This window comes from Ambystoma mexicanum, chromosome 6p, assembly GCF_040938575.1.
Source record: "Ambystoma mexicanum isolate Mex_15411 chromosome 6p, UKY_AmexF1_1, whole genome shotgun sequence".
In the NCBI taxonomy this organism is placed as follows: domain Eukaryota; kingdom Metazoa; phylum Chordata; class Amphibia; order Caudata; family Ambystomatidae; genus Ambystoma; species Ambystoma mexicanum.
Window position 1 is genome coordinate 126,375,094 of NC_090935.1, and position 19,760 is coordinate 126,394,853.

The window sequence follows — 19,760 nt, forward strand, 5'->3', positions numbered from 1 at the left end:
AAATAACGCGGTACATGAATAGCTAATTAAGGTGACAGAGGACTTTGGCTTATCGCACAGCTAATTACTAGGACTGTATATGCCAAACTGCCTTGAAAAAGCCCAAAGGGTGAAACATCTGGCCATGCACTTGGCACATTCACCTGAATTGTCTAAGCAGCAAAAGTCATTACCTTACTAAATCACTGGAATTTGAAAGTCACAATTTTACATATGATTTATTGTGCTTATATATCTAACCTGTATAAAAACGTACTATTGATTACAACCCATGTAACAAACAACGCGTATTGTTTCACTCCTTTCATACAGGTGAGACGCGCTTATAATAAGGGAACTTGATTTCAAACTATATCTCAAGGCCTCAGTGGTAGGTCTTCCCTTAGGTGAGCTGCTGTCAGAACTACCTATAAGACAAGAGACACTTACGTAAATATTAAGAGCTCAGGTGGCGCAGCCACCAAAACCCTACGACCACACAGTTGTCTAAGCACATTTTCTTTATGGCCAGCACTTCTGTCACAGTGCCACATTTAGCCATTAGCTGGGAAACTCAAATTTCCCTGCTTTAGTCCTGTGAAAGGTCACCTGACTTGTTAGCATGCCCACTTGTATGTTTGTTGTAATATGAAGAACCTGCAAGAGGCAGAATTTCTGTAACCAATGGTGCCTTCGCAAAAGCATCATCCACACCATGTGATCCAGCTCTCAGCTCATACCTACTGTTACCAAACAGACTTCTACGGCCTCTTGCCTCTTCCTTGCATATATATGCCACCATATGCACCCGCTGCCCTGCATATGTCTCTCCTAAACTATTTGCAGTGGCACCCCCACGAGTTAGCACAATAAACAACTCATACATGATTACATTGAATTCCTCAAAATATTACTATTTATTTGTGAATACTAGACACAAGCAAAGAAGTGAAATGTGTCGACACGCCCCTCCTTGTCCGGTGCGCGCCATGCTGTTTTTTGCAAAGTAAGTTGGAAGATAAAGAAAAAAGTCATTGTTCAGCATGTCCTGTTCAGCTGAAATATAACAGCTCAGACAACAAAAAGTTCTATTACCATTTGGTCATGATCTTGCATAGGACAGAGCCACGAAGGGATTAAGTACACAGAAGCAGAGAATTTGAAGGAAGTTGTTTAAAGTCAAGCACACCAACTATGAATGTCCCTGATATGCTTGTAATTCAGAGCTTCTCTCCGCTGCTTTGAACTTGCTGTCAAGGGTTGTGTCCATATGTCAGTAACGCTACTGGCGTGTCTAGGAGAGGGGCACGCGTGGGAGAAGGGGATTTTTTTTTTATTCGCTATTTAGTTATTTAAAATTAGAGCTCCTCCATCTGAAACGTTGGATATGAGGACAGTAGTAATACAATGAATAATCCCTTTGGTGGGAACTTTACAAAATATGGAGTAAGCCATATGCCAACACAAGGAAGGTGTATTCATTCAAAAAGGGAACACACACACACACGTTCTCAAGGTTAAGGTAGAACTAAACGAGTAAAACATCATCAAAGAAGAATACCCAGCATCCATTGCTGGAAAACTGGAAAAGAAAAATAGAAAACAGCCACCAAATACGTAAAGTTGAACTTCTCAAAGAAAACACAAAGGAAGAGTGAAAAGAAAAACATTGGCGAAAACCTGACCAGCCCAAGTTCCATAGCTATTCAACTCATAGAATGTACAGAAGCCCATTTGCAATGAATTGCTTCTGCGACACATGCAACAAGTAGATGATAAAGAACAAAACAGCATCACAGCCACCACAAGTATTCCAGCATGATTCCAGAATGATGATTGCATATGCTTCAAGATATTCCAGCATGATTCCAGAATGATGATTGCATATGCTTCAAGATATTCCAGCATGATTCCAGAATGATGATTGCATATGCTTCAAGATATTCCAGCATGATTCCAGAATGATGATTGCATATGCTTCAAGATATTCCAGCATGATTCCAGAATGATGATTGCATATGCTTCAAGATATTCCAGAATGTTCATTTTGAAGGTCTCCGACTGCGACCCATATGCATGTTGCCACAGGGACAACAAGTACAAGTTTGTAAGTTGTCTGGAATTTTTTGAAGTGTTTGATTTTAAAAATTATGTGGAGTTTTCTATTGGGAATGCCTGATCTTGCATTCCGACTATGTTTGAATGGTGTGCAGTCATAATGTCGAAAATAAAAAGTCGAATGACAAAAATGTCGAAAAAAAAAAAGTCGAATCTATTATTTTTTTATTTATATGTATTTTTTGGGTTTGGTAAGTATAAAAAATGGGTAAAATAACATTTTTAAAAAGGGGGGTTGGGGGGAACCCCCCCATTTCGAAAAAAAAGTATTGAAAAAAAAAATTCGACGTTCGACATTTTTGTTTTCGACCAAATGACTATAAACCGTTTGAATAAAGGACTGTGGCACTGACACGAGTCATGGGGGATATACACATATAATTACTTAGCGGGTGCCTAAGGTGCCTGCTGAAAAGTCACAAGGATGGGCTAGTAGTGAGTGAAGTGAGGTTTCCTCATGGGTTGTATTCCTCCTGGGCTAGGATTTTTAGAATGCTGGAAAACTTGCAACAACTGACTTGAAGTCCATTTACTATGCATGGATGTGGATCCATCCCCATAGCAAATGGAGAGATCTTGTAACCCCGAGTTGTGTGCTTTGCAGCAGTCATAATGAATCTGATTACATTGGGACTCATTATAGGTTTGCCGGTCCGGAAACAACAGTACCGGTAAACTTGCCGGTACTGTTGTTTCCAGACCGGCAAAGTACGAGTTCTGCGAGCGGGAGCCTTTCAGCCCGCCAGGTCTCATCTGGCGGGCCGAATGGCATCCGCTCGCAGACCTCGACGGATGCACCGGCACTGTTACACACAGTGCCGGTGCATCCATCCTCCCCATTACCATTGAGTCCAAAGGGACAAATGGTAATGGGGAGTAATATTTTCCGGCGCCCGGGAATGGGCAATTACTGGATCCGCTGGGTCTCTAATGCCCAGGTAATTGCCCATTCCGCCAGGGTCATAATGACCCCCATTATCTTTTCTATTATAAATCATGGGCAAAAGAAGTCTGATTACGTCCATGGCACTGACTCTAGTACATGTTGATTGACCATGATCTTGCTGTATTCTTTGATTTATGTATCTGTTAGCCATCTCAAATGCTTGGGTTTTAAATTCTTTTTCTAAACTACAATGCCATGTTAACCTCAAGAATTCTGCTTGGGGCATGTGCCGGATCAGGAGCTGCGGATGCGCACTGTGCGAGGGAGTACTATAGAATTAGTTGTCAGGATCATCATAAAGAATTGTCATTTCTAATATACACAGTGGTCTAGTTTATTTGTGCAAAAATGTAAAAGATTTGATAGTGGGTAATTAAAATAATGGGAACCAGATTGGCTGACGTAGGAGATTTGAACTGCGGGCAACTGCAACTAAAACATGTTTTTACATTGATTACAATCAGATATATTTATAATTCTATGCTGTTATGTATATTTATGTGCCTTAGTTAGTTAGTGGGGAATTAATGGGGAAGGATGCTGCCATTGAAGGATTCCGGTGCCCCTTCGCTAGCGAGAATGTCCTTTATAAGGAGTGTCTTGAATACATAGGTTGGTTTCAGGGTTTCAGTGGAACGGCGCAAGAAGTATAACGTAGCAGATGCAGCGGGCAGCACAGCGAGACGGGTAAATGAGGGCTGGCTCAGGACTTGCGATTAAAGAGTGCAGGTTGCAGATTCAGTAGAGCCAGGCAGAGTAAGCCAGACAATTGGGGGGCAGCCAATGAATGGATTTGAATGCAAGAACATATTTGAAAAGAGTTGGGCCCTCTTAAGAGTTTGTCGGTTTGCCGCCGGTATTGTCAGCGGGATACAGGCAAACTGCCATTGCTGTCTCCACCACCCAATATCCCGGTATTACCAGGATATTATGGGCGGCCGAGAGCCGGTAAGTTACCATTCCCATGGAACCTCATAGGACTCCATGGGATGGGATTGGTGCCGGTGATTCAGGCATTTCTTTGCCGATAGTAGCCTGATCTACCGGCAGGTCAGTCCTGCCAGGAGTACCGTGGCCCCCACTGCAACACAAGTAGAGTGCCTGTCTGAAGAAAATGCCAAAGCTGGAATTTCCAGTATTTTTTCCAGCATTTTTTCAGGTATTATTTCTAGACTGGCACGTGTCTAATGAGGCCTTTGGTGTTGAATGATGCTCCAACCCCCATTCAAGTGGTGGTAGAGAGGGAGAGTTGCAAAGTCACATATTTTGTTGAGGAAGATCATTGAGTAGAGGGAATGGTCCAGGAAGAGGCTAAAACAATAGTCAAGACGGATGATGATGTTAATGGAAATCAAGGTTTTTATAGTGATATGTGAGGGGACTACATTTGACTATATTGCCATTCATTGAAGTAGAGGTAGTGAAATATTGAAGCTTCTGTTCATTCAAAGGCGACCTCAAAATGTCTACCTCTGGGGTTTTTGGTAATTAGGTCGCAGGAAAAGGATAATGAGTAGGGGAGACATGATGGGGTATTGAAAGCTGAGTTGTAGATCGCTTTGGTTTTAGAATAGTTGGGAATTAGGCCTGAAAGTGCTATGAAATTACAGAGAGACCAATATGTGGGAGGGTGGACATGGGATGGTGGACTGTGGGATGGCAGGCGAGAAAAAACAAACACATTAGCGGTGCTTGAGTAAGGGAACAAGAATAGAGCGGAGGCAGAGATGGAAACAACATGTTTGGAGAGAACAAGATGAATGGAGGGGATAGCAGAAGAAGGTGCAAGGGAAGCAAAAGGAAGAGTTTAGTTAGTCGGAAGAAGAGTGAAGTAACCCAAGAACAGATCCCGCAGAACTGGTTGGGATAGTGATTGCCAGAGTTCCATGACATAGAGAAGGACCATTCTGATCGCCAGGAGGTGAATCAGTCAATAGACCGAGTCATGTATACCTGGGAGGAGAGGGCTGTGGTTGAGTGTGTTGAAGGGAAGAGCGAGCTGAGGCAGAGTTCATATGGATGTGAGTGTGGATCGGTGAAGAAGCAGTGAACAACCTGGATCAGGGGAGATCATAGAGGTTATTGTGTCACAGGTAGTGAATGAGGAGAGAGGCAAGTGATGGCTTTCAGAGGTGCTTTCTTAGAATTAATAGGCTATTAGCTAGGGCGGGTCATGCAAGGAATGTCCCATGGCCACGAGGAAGGTTTAAAACAGAAGGAGTGGTAGGAGAGGGTTAGGGCTGCCCCAGATATGGTTCCTGTGTGGCAAAGGGGGTGAAAAGAGGACAAGATGGTTTGGCAGCCTGGAGAACACATGACACTGTTGCAGGTGCAGTGGGAGCAGAAAATAGCAATCAGGAGGAAATGGAGGCAAGATGCAGAAGGCAGGAAAAGGGGGAAGGATGGGCCACTATATGGAATGAGAGGCCAGGTCATGGGGTGAGAGAAAGGAGGAGTAGAGGGCAGACAAGTGTTTGTGGGATAGGTGCAGAAAGAGGAGTTCTGGTTGGTATAGTAAGAGGATTTAGCTCAAATCCAAAGAAATCAGATCCTGCTAGAATGCAATTTGGAAAATGCAGAAGAAATGGAGTGCTTTGAAATTCATGAGGGGTAGTACATGGACATAGATCACAAGGGATCAATGCTAGGGAGAGGGGAAATAACAATGGGGGTGCGATGGGTAGGCATTTTGGTAGTAAGGGAACTACAAGAAAACAAGGGAAGAACCAAGGGAGGGGAAACAGATTGCCCCGTCTCGGGATAATTTGAGAGTGGAAGCGGTGTGAACCTAAGTGTTAAGGAGGAGGTACTCCTTGAAGAGAAAGTCCTTACGCGCCTCCCTGAAAATGTAGGGTAGGGGTGAGTTTGGTTTTGTTTTAGAGTAGGGTCCAGAGTGCATGTGCGTAGAAAGAGAAGGTCTGTCTTCTGGTTCCTTTCTTCCTGCACTGGTGTAGTCCATGTCTGCACTTGTCCAGGCTACTGGTTGGTCGTAGGCCTCTAGGAGATGCCGAGCTTCTGCACAAGGTAGATATTTGTATGGCAATGTTACAGATATTGTGATTTGGTATACTATCTTAATAACTCTCTAAATAATTGGAATTGTGAAAAAAAGAGAAAAAAAAGTTTTTTTACTGTTGAAATATGGAAAATAAATAACTATTTTTTGATACAATGTGGTGTAGTATATGAGAATTTAATGGTGATTAATCTCATGCAGTAAGGTTCAACCAGATATGGACTTGGGGAAGCAAGGGACCGAGTGAACATTGTGTATTGTTAAAATGTTTTGCTTATGAGGGCTGTTCACTATTGGTCGTAGAAAATATTGCCTCTAGTCTCTCTAAGTTGATTGCGAGATATTTAACTTCACAAGCGATGCTAGTAATCATGATAGGGCACTTCATTAAAAAAAGGGCTCCCCTTCAAATGGGAAAGGAGAGTAGGAGTGATCGTACAGCAGTCTTGCTAATTGAGAAGCATCAGCTGGCATGTTACGGTGTGACCCATACTGGGACCGTAGGAAGGAGGCTGAGAAACAGCAAGCAAGTAAGTGCTGCTTAAATGCTAAGAAGGAGCAAATATTGAGGGGAGATAGAGACAGGAAAGACAGTATAGAACAGTTGAAGGATTAGGAGGGGACAATGAGATGTGCCCTATTGTTGTGTGGTTTGCTCGATAGGGCTCCCAAGAGTGATCAAAGATGATAGTTTCAAGCTCAAGACATTTGACATTCAGATGTTTGAAAAGTTGACATCTCCTTGAGGAGGTGTCCAAAAGCGTTGATGGCTCTTGTGGACTGCATGAGTACCTGGAACCACCACTCTTGGAGTCCTAGGTCAACTGTATGGGCATCAGACTCTAACCAAATGTTAGACCACTGGATTTCAGGCTTAATCCCCTTCAGGCTTCGTTCAGGCCTGTAACTGAGCTTTACCTGACTCGGTTAGGCCCTTGCGGCTCGGGGCTTATTGCTTAAATATAAGTCTATGACAATTCTTTCCTGAAAATCGCAACTTAGCAAATCTTGCAACAATGGGACACATCAAGTCAGCAGACTATAACATAGACCACACATCTCTCTCTTATGGATCTTGTTATATGAATTTTGCGACATTCTGAGAGGAATTTGAAGTGCCTACACCATTAGCACATGTTACTTATGACCTCGCATTGCAAGATCACTATAACTATAGGTGCCACATATTCTCAGCCACGATACAATATATCAGAATTTCAATTCAAGAGAGATTCTAATAGAGTTCACGTTCTGCCTTTATTGAAAACAAATATAATGATTAACAAGGTATGCATCTTTGTCTTAATAAAGAACCCCGGTCTAACTAAGTGTTGGCACAATCTCAGTGGGATCAAGGAAATTCCCCCTGTCACAATCTCTGTGGGATCAGGGAAATTTCCCCTTCTTCTTCAAATTTGAGATTGTATGAATTGAGGTGCCTCGAGGCCCTTTTTTTTTTAGAAAATGGGTGATATAATTGACAAGATTTACTAATAATTGACCTATTTTCACTATGTGATGTATTATTTCATTTGTTATGGTATTCGTTTTCTCTATATCCTTTTGTGTTTATTCACACTTTATGAAAATTAAGCAATAATCACATAAAACGAAAACATGTATTTATTTGTAAAATTTTTGAAGCACCCAAAACCTGGAGGTATCACAGCATTATTTAAAATAGTTTGATGTTCTGCTTGACTTTTACTAAGATCGTCAGTTTAATAATGTTCTAGGAGAGTCAGTGCCCCATTTCCTTATTCCTAAAATAATGTCTTGTCTCTGGCATCTGGCAATGTGTCTAGGAACAAGGAGTAGCTTATAATTCTCTCAAACTAACACATTTAGAAGTTTTTTCAATTATAATAACAGTTCTTGGTGCAAGTGAATGGAGAATAGCACAGGGGAAATGCGCTGGTCTTGGAAGCAAGACCACACAAAGCAACAGAGGTTTGAATCCCGGATCCGCGCTTATTAACCAAACTCAAGTACGTATTAGGCACGTTATAAAAAAACGATTAAATACAAATAAATAAGTCAGTTCATGTTCTGGCAATTTATACCTAATACATCTCTTATGTTATTTGCACAGAAGTGATTTCCTTACTCTGTCTTCCGGTTTGGGCCGGGAGGACAGCTCAGGGGCAATACAGTTATACTGGAAGCAAGACAGCACACAAATCCTCTTCCCATGCTTATTATTGCTCTCTGATACTGGGAGCGTTATAAAAAATGTATTAATAAAATTTCATTGGCAAAATGTACACAACATGTTTAATTAAATTTCATTGGCAAAATCTGCACAACATATTTTTTAGTTATTTCATCTGCTAGTGGAGGACATAACCCTCAATATTTGGGGAAAGCTTAACCAAATCAGCCAGAATTATGTTGTTCTCAAATAAATAAAACTGTGTAATGTGAAATAATGTAGTTGATATGTTACAGAAGACTAGACCAATACGTGTAGGGAGCGTGTCAGGTGTGCATGGTCTTCCGCACCATCTTCAGGTGAGGGCCCGCTCTCATTCAACATTGCAGTCCATATTATAGTCATGAGCTAGTTGTCTGGTGAGATGCTTGGAACTTACACGACAGTGATGTTGAAGCTGTTGGGGATGTAGGTAGGGCTGGGTAAGTGCCAACTGCAGTAGAAAGACTTTGGATAGTGATTGGACCGACACGTCAGCACTGGCTCCTTCGGTGAATCTGTAAGAAGAAAAACACCATTCACTAATGGAATAAAAGAAGGATGAAGGGCTGCTGTGTTATGTTAACCATCCTTTCGCAAGCACAAACAGCTGCAATATCATGACTTCCCAGAGCTGATGTTACACATGCACAATAATATATAGTGTATGTCAATGTATACAATCTCTTATAACCTCCTACTTATAGCACAAACTCGACCAACTGTAGAGTCAACACGTAAGCATGGGATCTAAGTGATGAAGGCACATACATAAAAACCACTACCCCTTTAACTTCTTGTAAGAATATTGTGTGGCCATCTTGAATTTTCACGTTAAGTGGCCCGTTCAGTGGCCATCTTGAATTTTCCTCATGCAGAGATCTTGGATGTGTTTCAACAACAGTTGAAAGATAAAGCAGATAGACAACAGCTTCATTTTGATAATAACAAAACATGGGTTGAATTAAAGCAAATATGCAGAATGCCATACACGCTGGTTGCTACCAGTGGCAAAGACAGCCAATCAGTGGGCAGAAGACAGCATGGAAGCTTGAGGCACTGATTAATGATACTTGGAATACATTTTACTTTTGTGATGTCTACCCTACTTTGCATCACCAGAATCACCTGGCCTATATAGAAAATAATCAAAAGCCATTTTGTCTTCAGAATCTTTGAAAAGCTTATAACTTCTTCGCTCTGCCAGACATGATCTCACTACACTTGGTGACATTCTCTAGGCCACAGTCTTACACTCACAAATTCATTTACAGTTTGTGGTTGTGTTGCAAACCACAACTGTCCTTTGTCTCACCGCAACTTCAGGAAACTGCAGTATATATAACATTCAATCCACGGAATAACCATTTAGTGAAAGACTAAGTGGTCAAGTTCATGTAACAAGCTTTTCAGACTGTGCAACAAGGCTGTCATTAAAGTAGTATTCTGGTCTTTCCTGAAGTTAAAGGTGACACAGTTAGGATGGGAGCCCACAAGATGAACTTTGTCAATGAGTCTCAATGAAGGCGGGCCGCGTGTGGCAGATCATTGTGTGACTGCATCGGAGCAGCTATGGAGTGCCAAGAAGCAATTCAGTTATGCATTGAGCACACAACACAATTAATAAATATAAACATAGCTATGTATGGTTCTCAATTCTGAGTAGCAGGTGTGGCATGTCAGGCGTGGCAGCGCGTAAGTTCAAAGGCAGAGCTGTGTGATAGTCTCAGCACTGAAGTAGCAGGCATAGAATGTGAGCAGTGTGTTTGTACAGGACATGTGTAAAGATCTCAATTGTGGAACATCTGGTGTGGTATCTCACAGTGAAACTGCATTTGAGGTGCTATATGTTATGTTGATTTATACCGCGCAACGCTCCCACCCTAATGCATTCTCCAGGCCCTCTATATGTGGGTCCATTCCCTAGAGTAGCAGGGCTGCTAGTTCATCGTGAGAGTGGATAGTCATAACTGTGTGCGGATCCAAGCACTTGAGTAGCAGGGGTGCTAGGGCGGGGTTGACGTATTTGTGTGCAGGTTTCAGACCTGTTGTAAGAGCGGTAATTATTTATGGAACTACATTGTAGTAGCTACGTACCATGGAGTAGCAGGTGTGGTGGTCAGGCTTGGAATACACAGGCATGGTTATGTGTGATTCTCGGTCTTGTGGTAGTAGGGATGGTACGACATGCTAGACATCCATTGCGTATGGGTCTGATTATTTTAGTAGATGGGGAGGTATGTGATAGGAGAGGTGCATCATAGAATCTGTCGGCAAAGCAGAAGATGAGCGCAGCTAAAATCCTACTTTTGGTATAGCATTGATGATTGTCAGGGTGGTAGTGCATAGGCAGAGCTGCATCACGGTCTCAGTCTTTTCAGTAGTGGGAGCGGCAGCACGTGGCCCAGATGCATGTGATGAGCTTCATAGGTTCTCAACTTTCAAGGATATAGAAGTGCGTGCGTGAGACTGTGGTTGATCTCACTCCTGGAGTAGTGTGTGTAACCACATCAATCTTGATCGTGATAGAAGTACCTGGGAGAAACACTGTGAGGGTTTCAATCTTGAAGTAGTATCATGACAGGGGCTCATCCAAGCAGTTGTGTGAGTGTCTCAATTCTGGAATAGAATGGAGTATAGGAGTGGATGGGATGTGGTGGTAATTGTATAGATCTTAAATGAGCAGTGGTGATATGTCAGAGTGGAAGGATGTGAGAGGATAGGAGCACTAGAGCAGCAGGTGTTGAAGGTCAGTATAGGTCTGCATGGACAGATATGTTTGGCATCTCAGTCCTGGAGTAGTATGCATGCTAGGTCAGGGAGCATGGGTGGAGCGGAGTGCGGGCCTCAATCCTGGACTAGCATGTGGTGTTTTTCAGTACATCAGTGCGCAGATGTGTGGGCGTCTCCATCCTGGAATATCAAGGAGGGTAGAAGTGGTTAGGAGGTGGTTGGTGCAGGAGCAAATCCAGGGAGTAGCCGTAGTGAGAGTTCACAGTGGAAATGTAAAGGCCCAGCTGTGTGAGGATCAGAGGTGTGGTAGGTTATGGTGGCAGGGTCTCAGTTTTAGAGCAGGAGGGGTGATAGGTTGCATCCACAGAGGACTATTGGTGTCCTTCTCAATACTATAATAAGTGCCTGGTATTGCTCCTTGGTAGTTGAGAAAAGGATTGGAAGAAAGCAACATAATGCATTGCAATTCATGAAGTTTGATAGACAATGGGTCAGAAGAAGACAACCAGCCCAAGCCAGTCTGCCTCAAGTGTAAGTGGCTATCTCAGGGGTCTGCAAACTGTGGCTCTCCAGATGTTTTGGCCTACACTTCCCATGATCGCTTTCCATTGAATATGCTGGCTAGGGCTGATGGGAGTTGTAGTCCAATACAGCTGGAGAGCCAAAGGTTGCAGAACCTTGGTCCCTGCATTGTCGTTCATATTCTTGTAAAACGTCTGCTGATAACAAAACACGTGCACTTTGTGTACCATATGCACACCCTCTTTTAACTAGAACGTATTGTTGTAATCTGCCTGGTATTTTCGTATTCGTACACAACCAAATAGAAAACACATCTGTTTACAAGAAACACAGACGTTTTTCGATATGAACCCCAATCCAGACATATAGGCTTTGTTAGTACGTGTTTGTATATTATGGTCTACAAAATAAATCACTTCCTACTTTAAATACATTGTGTGCCGGTGGTTCGCGCCATGGCCACTGCGGGTTAAATACTTTGCAAATGCATGGCAGAGCATGTGTCTGCCTCTGTGATAAATTGCATAGACATGGTTTGCTATGGGCACGTGAGTCAGCAGGACCAATAAACTAGTTTTCATAATTCGTCTCATAAATGAATGACCATTTACCATTTCTGATCCTGGCTCCACTCCTTGACCGCATTGTGTGACCATGGGCAAACCATTTCTTCTCAGAAACGGGAATTTTTTCAGAGTTTGATAAGCGGTCGAGAAGAGAGGCTGAAACTTGTTTTAAAATAGTAGCAACGATGTGTTTGTTGGTCATGCTGGAGTCCATGCCAAGAAAGCACAGGACTCTCTTCCAAATCCCCCCAACACACCCGCACACACACTTCCTCTGGAAACGTAGCTGGCACTGAAAAAGGCACGCGGGCTATGGCACACTTCGTGCTGGCGCTCTACCCGGGAACAGGCTTCCCCAGCAGCCCCTTTGGCAGCGTCAGCCTTGCTAAAATGCCCATTCATGAGAATAACTGGCATCGGAAACGAACAGCTGTGAGCTGCAGGGCTCATGTGTAATCATACTATTGTGTCCCAGTGGCTCGCCGCCCTCGCCCAGCTCGCCGATGGTGCCCGCTGAACAAAAGGTCACAGGGAATCGGGCTTGGCACACGGCGCAGATTGTGCGTTTGGTCTAATTAATGAGAAGCAGAAGGCCGAAAGCACTCGGATACAAGGATCACGGAGTCTTTTAATGTCAAATGTCATAGGCTTCCAGAACATGTCTGGCAGCCATCTTGTACAGGAAGCAGCCTGATTTACGAAAAGGAGACTGAAAATGGACACAGAATGATGACAAAAGCAGCGGCTCACAGTCTTGCCAACATTCTGTGACCAAAAAGATGTAGGATTTTTCAAGTTTGAAAAATAATAATTCCCATGACAATGACATTACAGGAAAATACAAAACATACAAACAGCACATGTATTAAAAATGTATAATTCTGAATGGTGACACCAAATTGTCGGCAGATGCTGTGTGATGGTGTTACACTCTGCCACTTGCTTTCACTGGTGGTTCACCTAAGGGTTGCCCCGGCAAGAGTGCAGGGCAGAGTCCCGTAGCTGTCAGGTCAGTGGATTGGTCAGAGTGCAATCAAAGTAATCACCTACCAGTCCACTGTATAGACAAAATAATGTGTTGCATGCTTTCCCCTGGGCCTGCCTTAGAGTCACGTAAGTGTCCCATAAATTACTTGCCCCTGTAAAAAACAGTAGGATCTGTCACTGAAATCTGTAGGCGTAGGACTTCTTCAAAAGCAGTAGCCTACTGCCTTAATCTGTAGGGCTGGTAAGTATGGGCCCAGTGAGGAATAGCGGTATTGGTTGTTTCAGTACTGTGTTGATCAGTCCTGATGGATGATGCTGTGGTAATGTGCAAGTCTTTCTGTTTGTGCCTCGCGGGCAGCAGAGCTGCTCCTCCACTTGCAGCATTTTCAGTGGGCACTAGGTTATAGTGAACGAGCAACAACGTCCAGTCCCCCATCTGGAGGGTGTCGAGTCCTATCACCTATGTATCTGACCCACTGGTGGTTGATGTCAGAGAATCATCGTTTGCCCCAGGGCGTGTGCGCCCCAGTGCCTAACACCATGGGTGCCGAGTGTGTTGGTGCTCTGGGTCCCACCCACTCCCCTCCGGGAAACGCTATCTTTAGGAAATTCTGCATTCTTAAAATAGGATGTTTTTTGGGGGGTTTTTGCCGCTGACATCCCCCCGTGGAAACCATGAGTCAGCACCGCTGCCTAGTGTTTTTCCACTCTGTTTCTTAAATCCTTTAGAAGGGACAAGGTTATCCTAGGTGGATTTCAGATCCTGGATTTGGCTGTGGTGAATTGCTAGTTATTTTAGGTCATTCGTGACCCCTTCCCATAAAAGCCATGGGTATTGGGAACAGTGCTTTGAAATGTATGTCTTGATCCACTCGGTGCTAGTGGAGACCTTCGAACGCTGGGATTAGAGGAACTTGTTTGTCTGAGGTTAACGCACGCTCTTGCCAACTTGTTCCGCAAATATTTTCATTTTCTGGATATGGGCTGTAGCTAATGTAGGCCAATGCGTTGTGTGGTAAGGTGGTCATAGGCCAGAATAGGGAACCACCTTTTCAGCACGCTCAGCTAAACGTTCACCACCTTAACTGAAGCGTAGACCTGGGTATGAGGGTAACTCTTCGGCCGAACAACTTGCCCATGTTTATGCTGTGTGTGCTTGTCCAGGTTATCGGGAACCACCAAGTAATGGAGGCCAGGCAATTGAACACTTTAGGTGATGGTACAGTTGATCTGACTTCCCAGAATCTCTCCCAGTATGAGGGGTACTGTGGCGCAGTACATGGATATTCGGGTCTGTTGACGACGAGACTCAATGTGCTGGACAAGACGGTGAACATTAAACAACAGTGGGTATGCCTCAACTGTGTGCCTTGCGTTTTGTTCAATACAGAAAGGCCTACATATGAAATGTGTTTGAAGGTAATGCCAGTCGAGGATCAACAATTACATTTATACTAAGCAAATTTAGCACATGTCCGATTATAATGTCTATCCAATTTGTTTGTTTTGTAGAGTTTGTTATTTGGTCCTGAGGAATACACGAAACATTGAACAATGGGCAAATGTGTAACAAAGTCTAAACAAAGGGTAATGACCTTACATTGAAAATGAATTAACGCGGGTCGTTGGGCTAATGTGGAAGCTTTGAACAATGGCCAATAGTGAAAATATGCCCTAATGTGTAACAATGGTCTGGGCATGGAATAACATATAATGTTGAACAATGGTCTAGCATTTAAAAATGACCTAACATTGAGCAATGATTTAACATGGGTCGGTTAATGGCCTAATGTGGAACAATTTCATAAAAAATTGAACAGTGGTCAGTTATCTTGCGATATCTCGGGCACAATGCAGAACAATGGCCTAACATGGAATATTTAGGCAATATATCTGAGGGGGCATTACCAGTCGTGTAATGCCCCTTGGGCCATAATTAGAATACCGAGCAAACCGTGGGCCTTAACGGAGCCCCGGGGGCCTTACCCGACCGGCAATGCCACCCTCAGAGGGTTATATTGCCATAAGTACCCCAGCACGGTGTACCAGCAACTAATGCTTCCGTGGGGCACCGGACCGGTAACCCTGTCTCCTGCCTCATGGTCCGCGCTTGCCAAATATGTTGGTAAGTCTTCCTTACAAGGGTGATCAACCATATTCGGACATGTTCTATGAGGGGATCTGTGAAAAAGTAGGTACATCTGTGCACTGACGAGAACGTAACTTGCAATAATGGTGAAGGACTCCAAAGCGAAGGTCTGGGGGGACGGGCTAGCCCTCATAGCATTGCGCCCAGAGGTGGAACAGATGGCGGTCACTTTGTGTTCATATGACTCTTATGATCGAATGGGAGATGGTGGAGTGGTAGAGACAGATCTATGTGATTATTGCGATGGCCGGAAATGCAGACTTTTTTTTAACCTTTACACCACATATATACGCGGGGGAGACCCCCCGCAGCTCCCCATATTAATATTATATTCTATACCCCCCACATATATATGTGGTGTAAGGTGGGGTAAAACAAAAAAGTCGGCATTTTCAGCCGTTGCAATTGGCAGGTCGACATTTTGGTACGATTCTGTAGAGACAAGGGGATTACCCTAAGAACAATGTGAAGGTGTACTTTGGCACCGAGGGAAACATACTGATAGCGATTTCTGTTTACCCCAACAACAGCACCAATAGCAGGACACTAGTGATACAAATGGGGGAGAATACCTGGCAAGCTAGATCTAAGAGAAGCCCGGTGAGTGAACTAGCTAACTTTGCCATAAAAGATTCTGCAGTTCTTGTATGATGTAGTGCATGTAGCCAGGGATATATGAGTAATATATATGTTTTCATTAACAGGATATTTCGACTTATGACCACAAGTAGAGGTTAGTCACTTTCTGTGACTTATATGTTTGATAACTCACTAGTGTATATGGTATATGTTATAATTATAACTCCCTTCATAATTTCAGGTCCACAGATGAACAGAAAGAGATTAGAATTGGTTCACAAAGGACAACTCAAAGCCCTGAAGATGGCTATAGCATAATATCCGAAAGCGTTGGCTAATTTGGACAATCTTTAGGGTTGACTGTAGTAGAAGTGCTAAATGTGAATGATACCAGTGTGCAAATAGAACACTTGAATTTAAAATATTGTTGTTGGAGTTTAGGGTCCAAGGGAACCTGAGTAACTTTGATTCCTAGTACATGAACTGCCCAAGACACAGGGGCACCTTTATAATTAATTAGGTTTAATAAATTCGTTTTTTTGAATGGTCTCTTGATTAAAATGTGATGTTTATACATTTCTGTTTGGAAAGCATCCCGATTTAGAGAAATATATAGAAGGACATTGTTCGAAAAGAATGCACATGGGTGACCTGTGGGCAACTACAGGCTCTTGTTTTGTTCAATTTGATGTCTTACAAGGTGCCATTAATGATAACTTCAATGTTTAGCCAATAATTGATGCTTAACAACTGTACTTTATCATGTGAGCTGCTCTCACAGACTCTATAATCCGAGGTACCATGCAGCTTCTAGTTCCTTTTTTCCTTTACTGTGCAGCTCGCTGTTTATATATAAGGGGAGCATTCAAAGTTTTTAATGTCAATACCACAAGTTATCTATTCAGAAATGTCTTCAAATTCTTCAGACAGCCAAACAATGTACCAACAATATGAATACTCTTAGTGGTGATATTTCTTTACTGTTTCAAAATTTACCCAGGTTTTTAATGACCCCACCAGTCAGAAGAGAAACAAAATTGATTTCCATTTATTCACGGACACAGTGCTGGATTCAGAAGAAACCTAGATCTCAGTGGGCATTTGTAAAAGGATAACTCCCACCTTATAGAAGGGTGGAATTTCTGCCAGTGGTAACACCGCTGGCCCATCATGCTTTCGGAGTACACGGTCCTATTACAAACACATAATCAGGCAGATAAGTTAAACAGGCGGTAAAAGTGTTAGCGTCTGTTTTTCCCACTTTTTCCAGACTCATAAGAAGGCCATTATTTCTCTAAAAAATTATATTATTGCATTTATGGATTCAGTGGTAAGTGCGCACCCTCACTTCTGCCTTAATGATTTGATGCCGAATATTTGGCATCGCAATTTGAGACAAGCTCTGCCTTTTCCATTTAAAGACAGTGCTTTAGAAGGAAAGAGAAAAAAGTGGTTTATTTTGTAATGTGGCGTTATGTACCCTTTCCGCGCATGTTCCATTGTAGGAAGGAAAATCCTTTACCAACATGGACGCCATGGACGAGCCCTGCTTCCCTTTCCATCGCGGCCGTGGAAAGGGAGGTGCAGCTGCGGTGGCAAGGGCCGCCACAGCCAAAATAAGTTAAGTGGGGGTCAGGGGTGTTAATAAAGAACAAAACATGGAACAGGGAGGGTCAGAAGATGGTGGTGGTGAGAGACGACCGTCAGGTAGCTAGGAACGTGGCTTGTACCGGTGGTTCAAGCCCACGTACCAAGCCACATGATTGGCTGCCCCCCAACCCCAGGGTGCTAATTAGAAGTGAGTGGCAAAAGGAATGTGACTGGGCCCTATTACCATAGAAATGTAGGCAGTCATTACAATGTATTTACATATTTTATAAAGTGCATACAATACAAGCTAAATAATGTGTAGGTACAATATTGTATCGGATGGGGGTGAACTATGCAACACTGGCAAGGAGCAATTTGATGTCAAGATATGTTGAGAAGGCCTAGGTGCATGGACAGCACAACCACAGTCTCCCTGCACCACAAGCCTGGACTATGAAATAAGGTCTAGGAGACGAGAGTTATAAAACCTTGAACTGATGGTGAGGAACGCTTTCCAGGACACTGCTTGAGAGATCAGTAAGAGGACTATGAACTTGTGCAGGTCTTTAAGGAGGCAGATGAATGTTGATGGGAAAAACGCTGGAGACGGCATTGACCTTATCCCCAATACAGAATGGGAATGGCAAAGAGATGGTGGGGCAGCGGGGGAAGAGGTGAAGAGGGGGTGGATAACCTGTAAGAAGAAAATGTGGAAATCTCTGGCCGGCATAAATGCACCCGTAGGATCACGTAGATCCGTTTAAACTAAATTTGTCCCGGAAAACAAGCAAGAGGTCTTCACCGGGGTGATCACGGTTGCAGCAGCCATGTCCTAGATGTGAAACCAGACCTGTTTCCATAAATCGAATTTCCACTTATATTAGCATGCATCTTTTGAACTGTTCTTACAAGAAGACGCTCTTCTAACAGCCACTGGTTGAAAGCAGTGCCTGAAGCCTTTTGTAACCCACTGGATCTTTTCCCCTTTTACAATTTCATTATTTTCGAATTAACTTGCAGCTTGAAGAAGTATTCAGAAAAAAAATAGAAGAGCTAGATTTATTTATTTTAGGGGTGTAATGTAGCCCGCTCCCGCTCGCGGACACAGTTGGGTTTGCTCGGGATGCTGGCTTGCATAAGAAGAATGGGGTACACCGGGGCAATCCAGGGCAAAGATCTCTGCCAAATGAGACCTCAACTAACGGATCTGAATATGCAAATATTGAGAGCAATCTCCAGACCAGTAACCACGATGCTGTTACGTGTTTACTCTGCCCGCGCGGGGTCTGGTACGCATTACTCCTTTGACGTCTAAGTCTTTCAATTCATATGGCATTATGGGGTATGTAAATAGACAGATCAATCATTCCCATATAAACAGAACTGGGATTGGAGAGTTCAGGCACGATGAAGCAATTTTAGTGCATTTGAGGACGGCTAGCGTGGTTGAGAACTTGGGCTGGCTCCATGCCGTAAATATTCTGTGCTGTCCGATAGAGGATACTATTTTTGTTGTTGTGTGGCTGTTGTGTCTTTTCCTCAGGGCAGCTTCAAACTGTATGCAATCCATCAAGATTCAGAAGGGGGGGTCTAGTAACCAGCTAATAGCTTTTCAACCATCGAATTAGATGCTACACAGTCTTGTGTTAATCCCTGTGCTCCAAGGAAGCAAGTCTCGGCTCAAGCATTTTGTGATCTTTCTTTTCCATGGTGACCTCTTGCTCTCCGATAATAAGAAAACCTAATCCGAAGATGTATTTTCCTTCCTCAAGGCATAACCCGTTTACCCATTCATTGGTATACAATGCATTCATTGCTTTGTCAAAAATACATCAATTATAGTGTAGGAACATGACGCAATGACATCCTCCACCACTGGCTAGTCATCGGATGACTTCAACCCAGGATCATTTCACCATTGTCTGATGACTTCTCCGAACCCATTGGGCCTCATTATGACTTTGGCGGTAGCCATGCCCTTGATAAGGGCATGGCTGCCATCAAAACCGGGGCCGGGTTCCCTGAATGGGGAATTAGCGGGCCATTTCGAGTTTGGAGGGCCCAGTAATACCTCCTTCAGGGAACCCGGGCCCGGACATTCCCCATTCCCATTTGAGCCCCCATAGGGCTCAATGGGAGCGGGAGCTAACAATGGGCCGATTACGACTGGCCCCTTGTTAGCTCCCTTGTCCCCTCGTGGGACCCGGTAAGGATGCCTGGTTTTACCAGGCGTCCTTACCGGGTACCGCGAGGGAACATCGTAATCTTGCGGAATGGGTTTAACGGGTCTGCCTCCATTAGCGGTACCCGCTAACCCATTCCGCAAAGGTTGTAATGAGGCCCATTGTCTATTTTATCTAGAAACCAACCATCTCTTGTTATTT

At 43.5% G+C, this 19,760-nt stretch overlaps 1 protein-coding gene across 2 annotated transcripts in view; it reads right to left on the reverse strand.

Moving 5' to 3' along the window:
- Positions 1–19,760, reverse strand: part of CNTFR (ciliary neurotrophic factor receptor) — a 1,120,093-nt gene that overhangs the window by 259,557 nt on the left and 840,776 nt on the right. For both annotated transcript variants that reach the window (XM_069626824.1, XM_069626823.1), the window contains exon 6: positions 8,651–8,768. In XM_069626824.1, the coding sequence (XP_069482925.1) occupies positions 8,651–8,768 (118 nt within the window). The remainder of the gene's footprint in view (positions 1–8,650; positions 8,769–19,760) is intronic.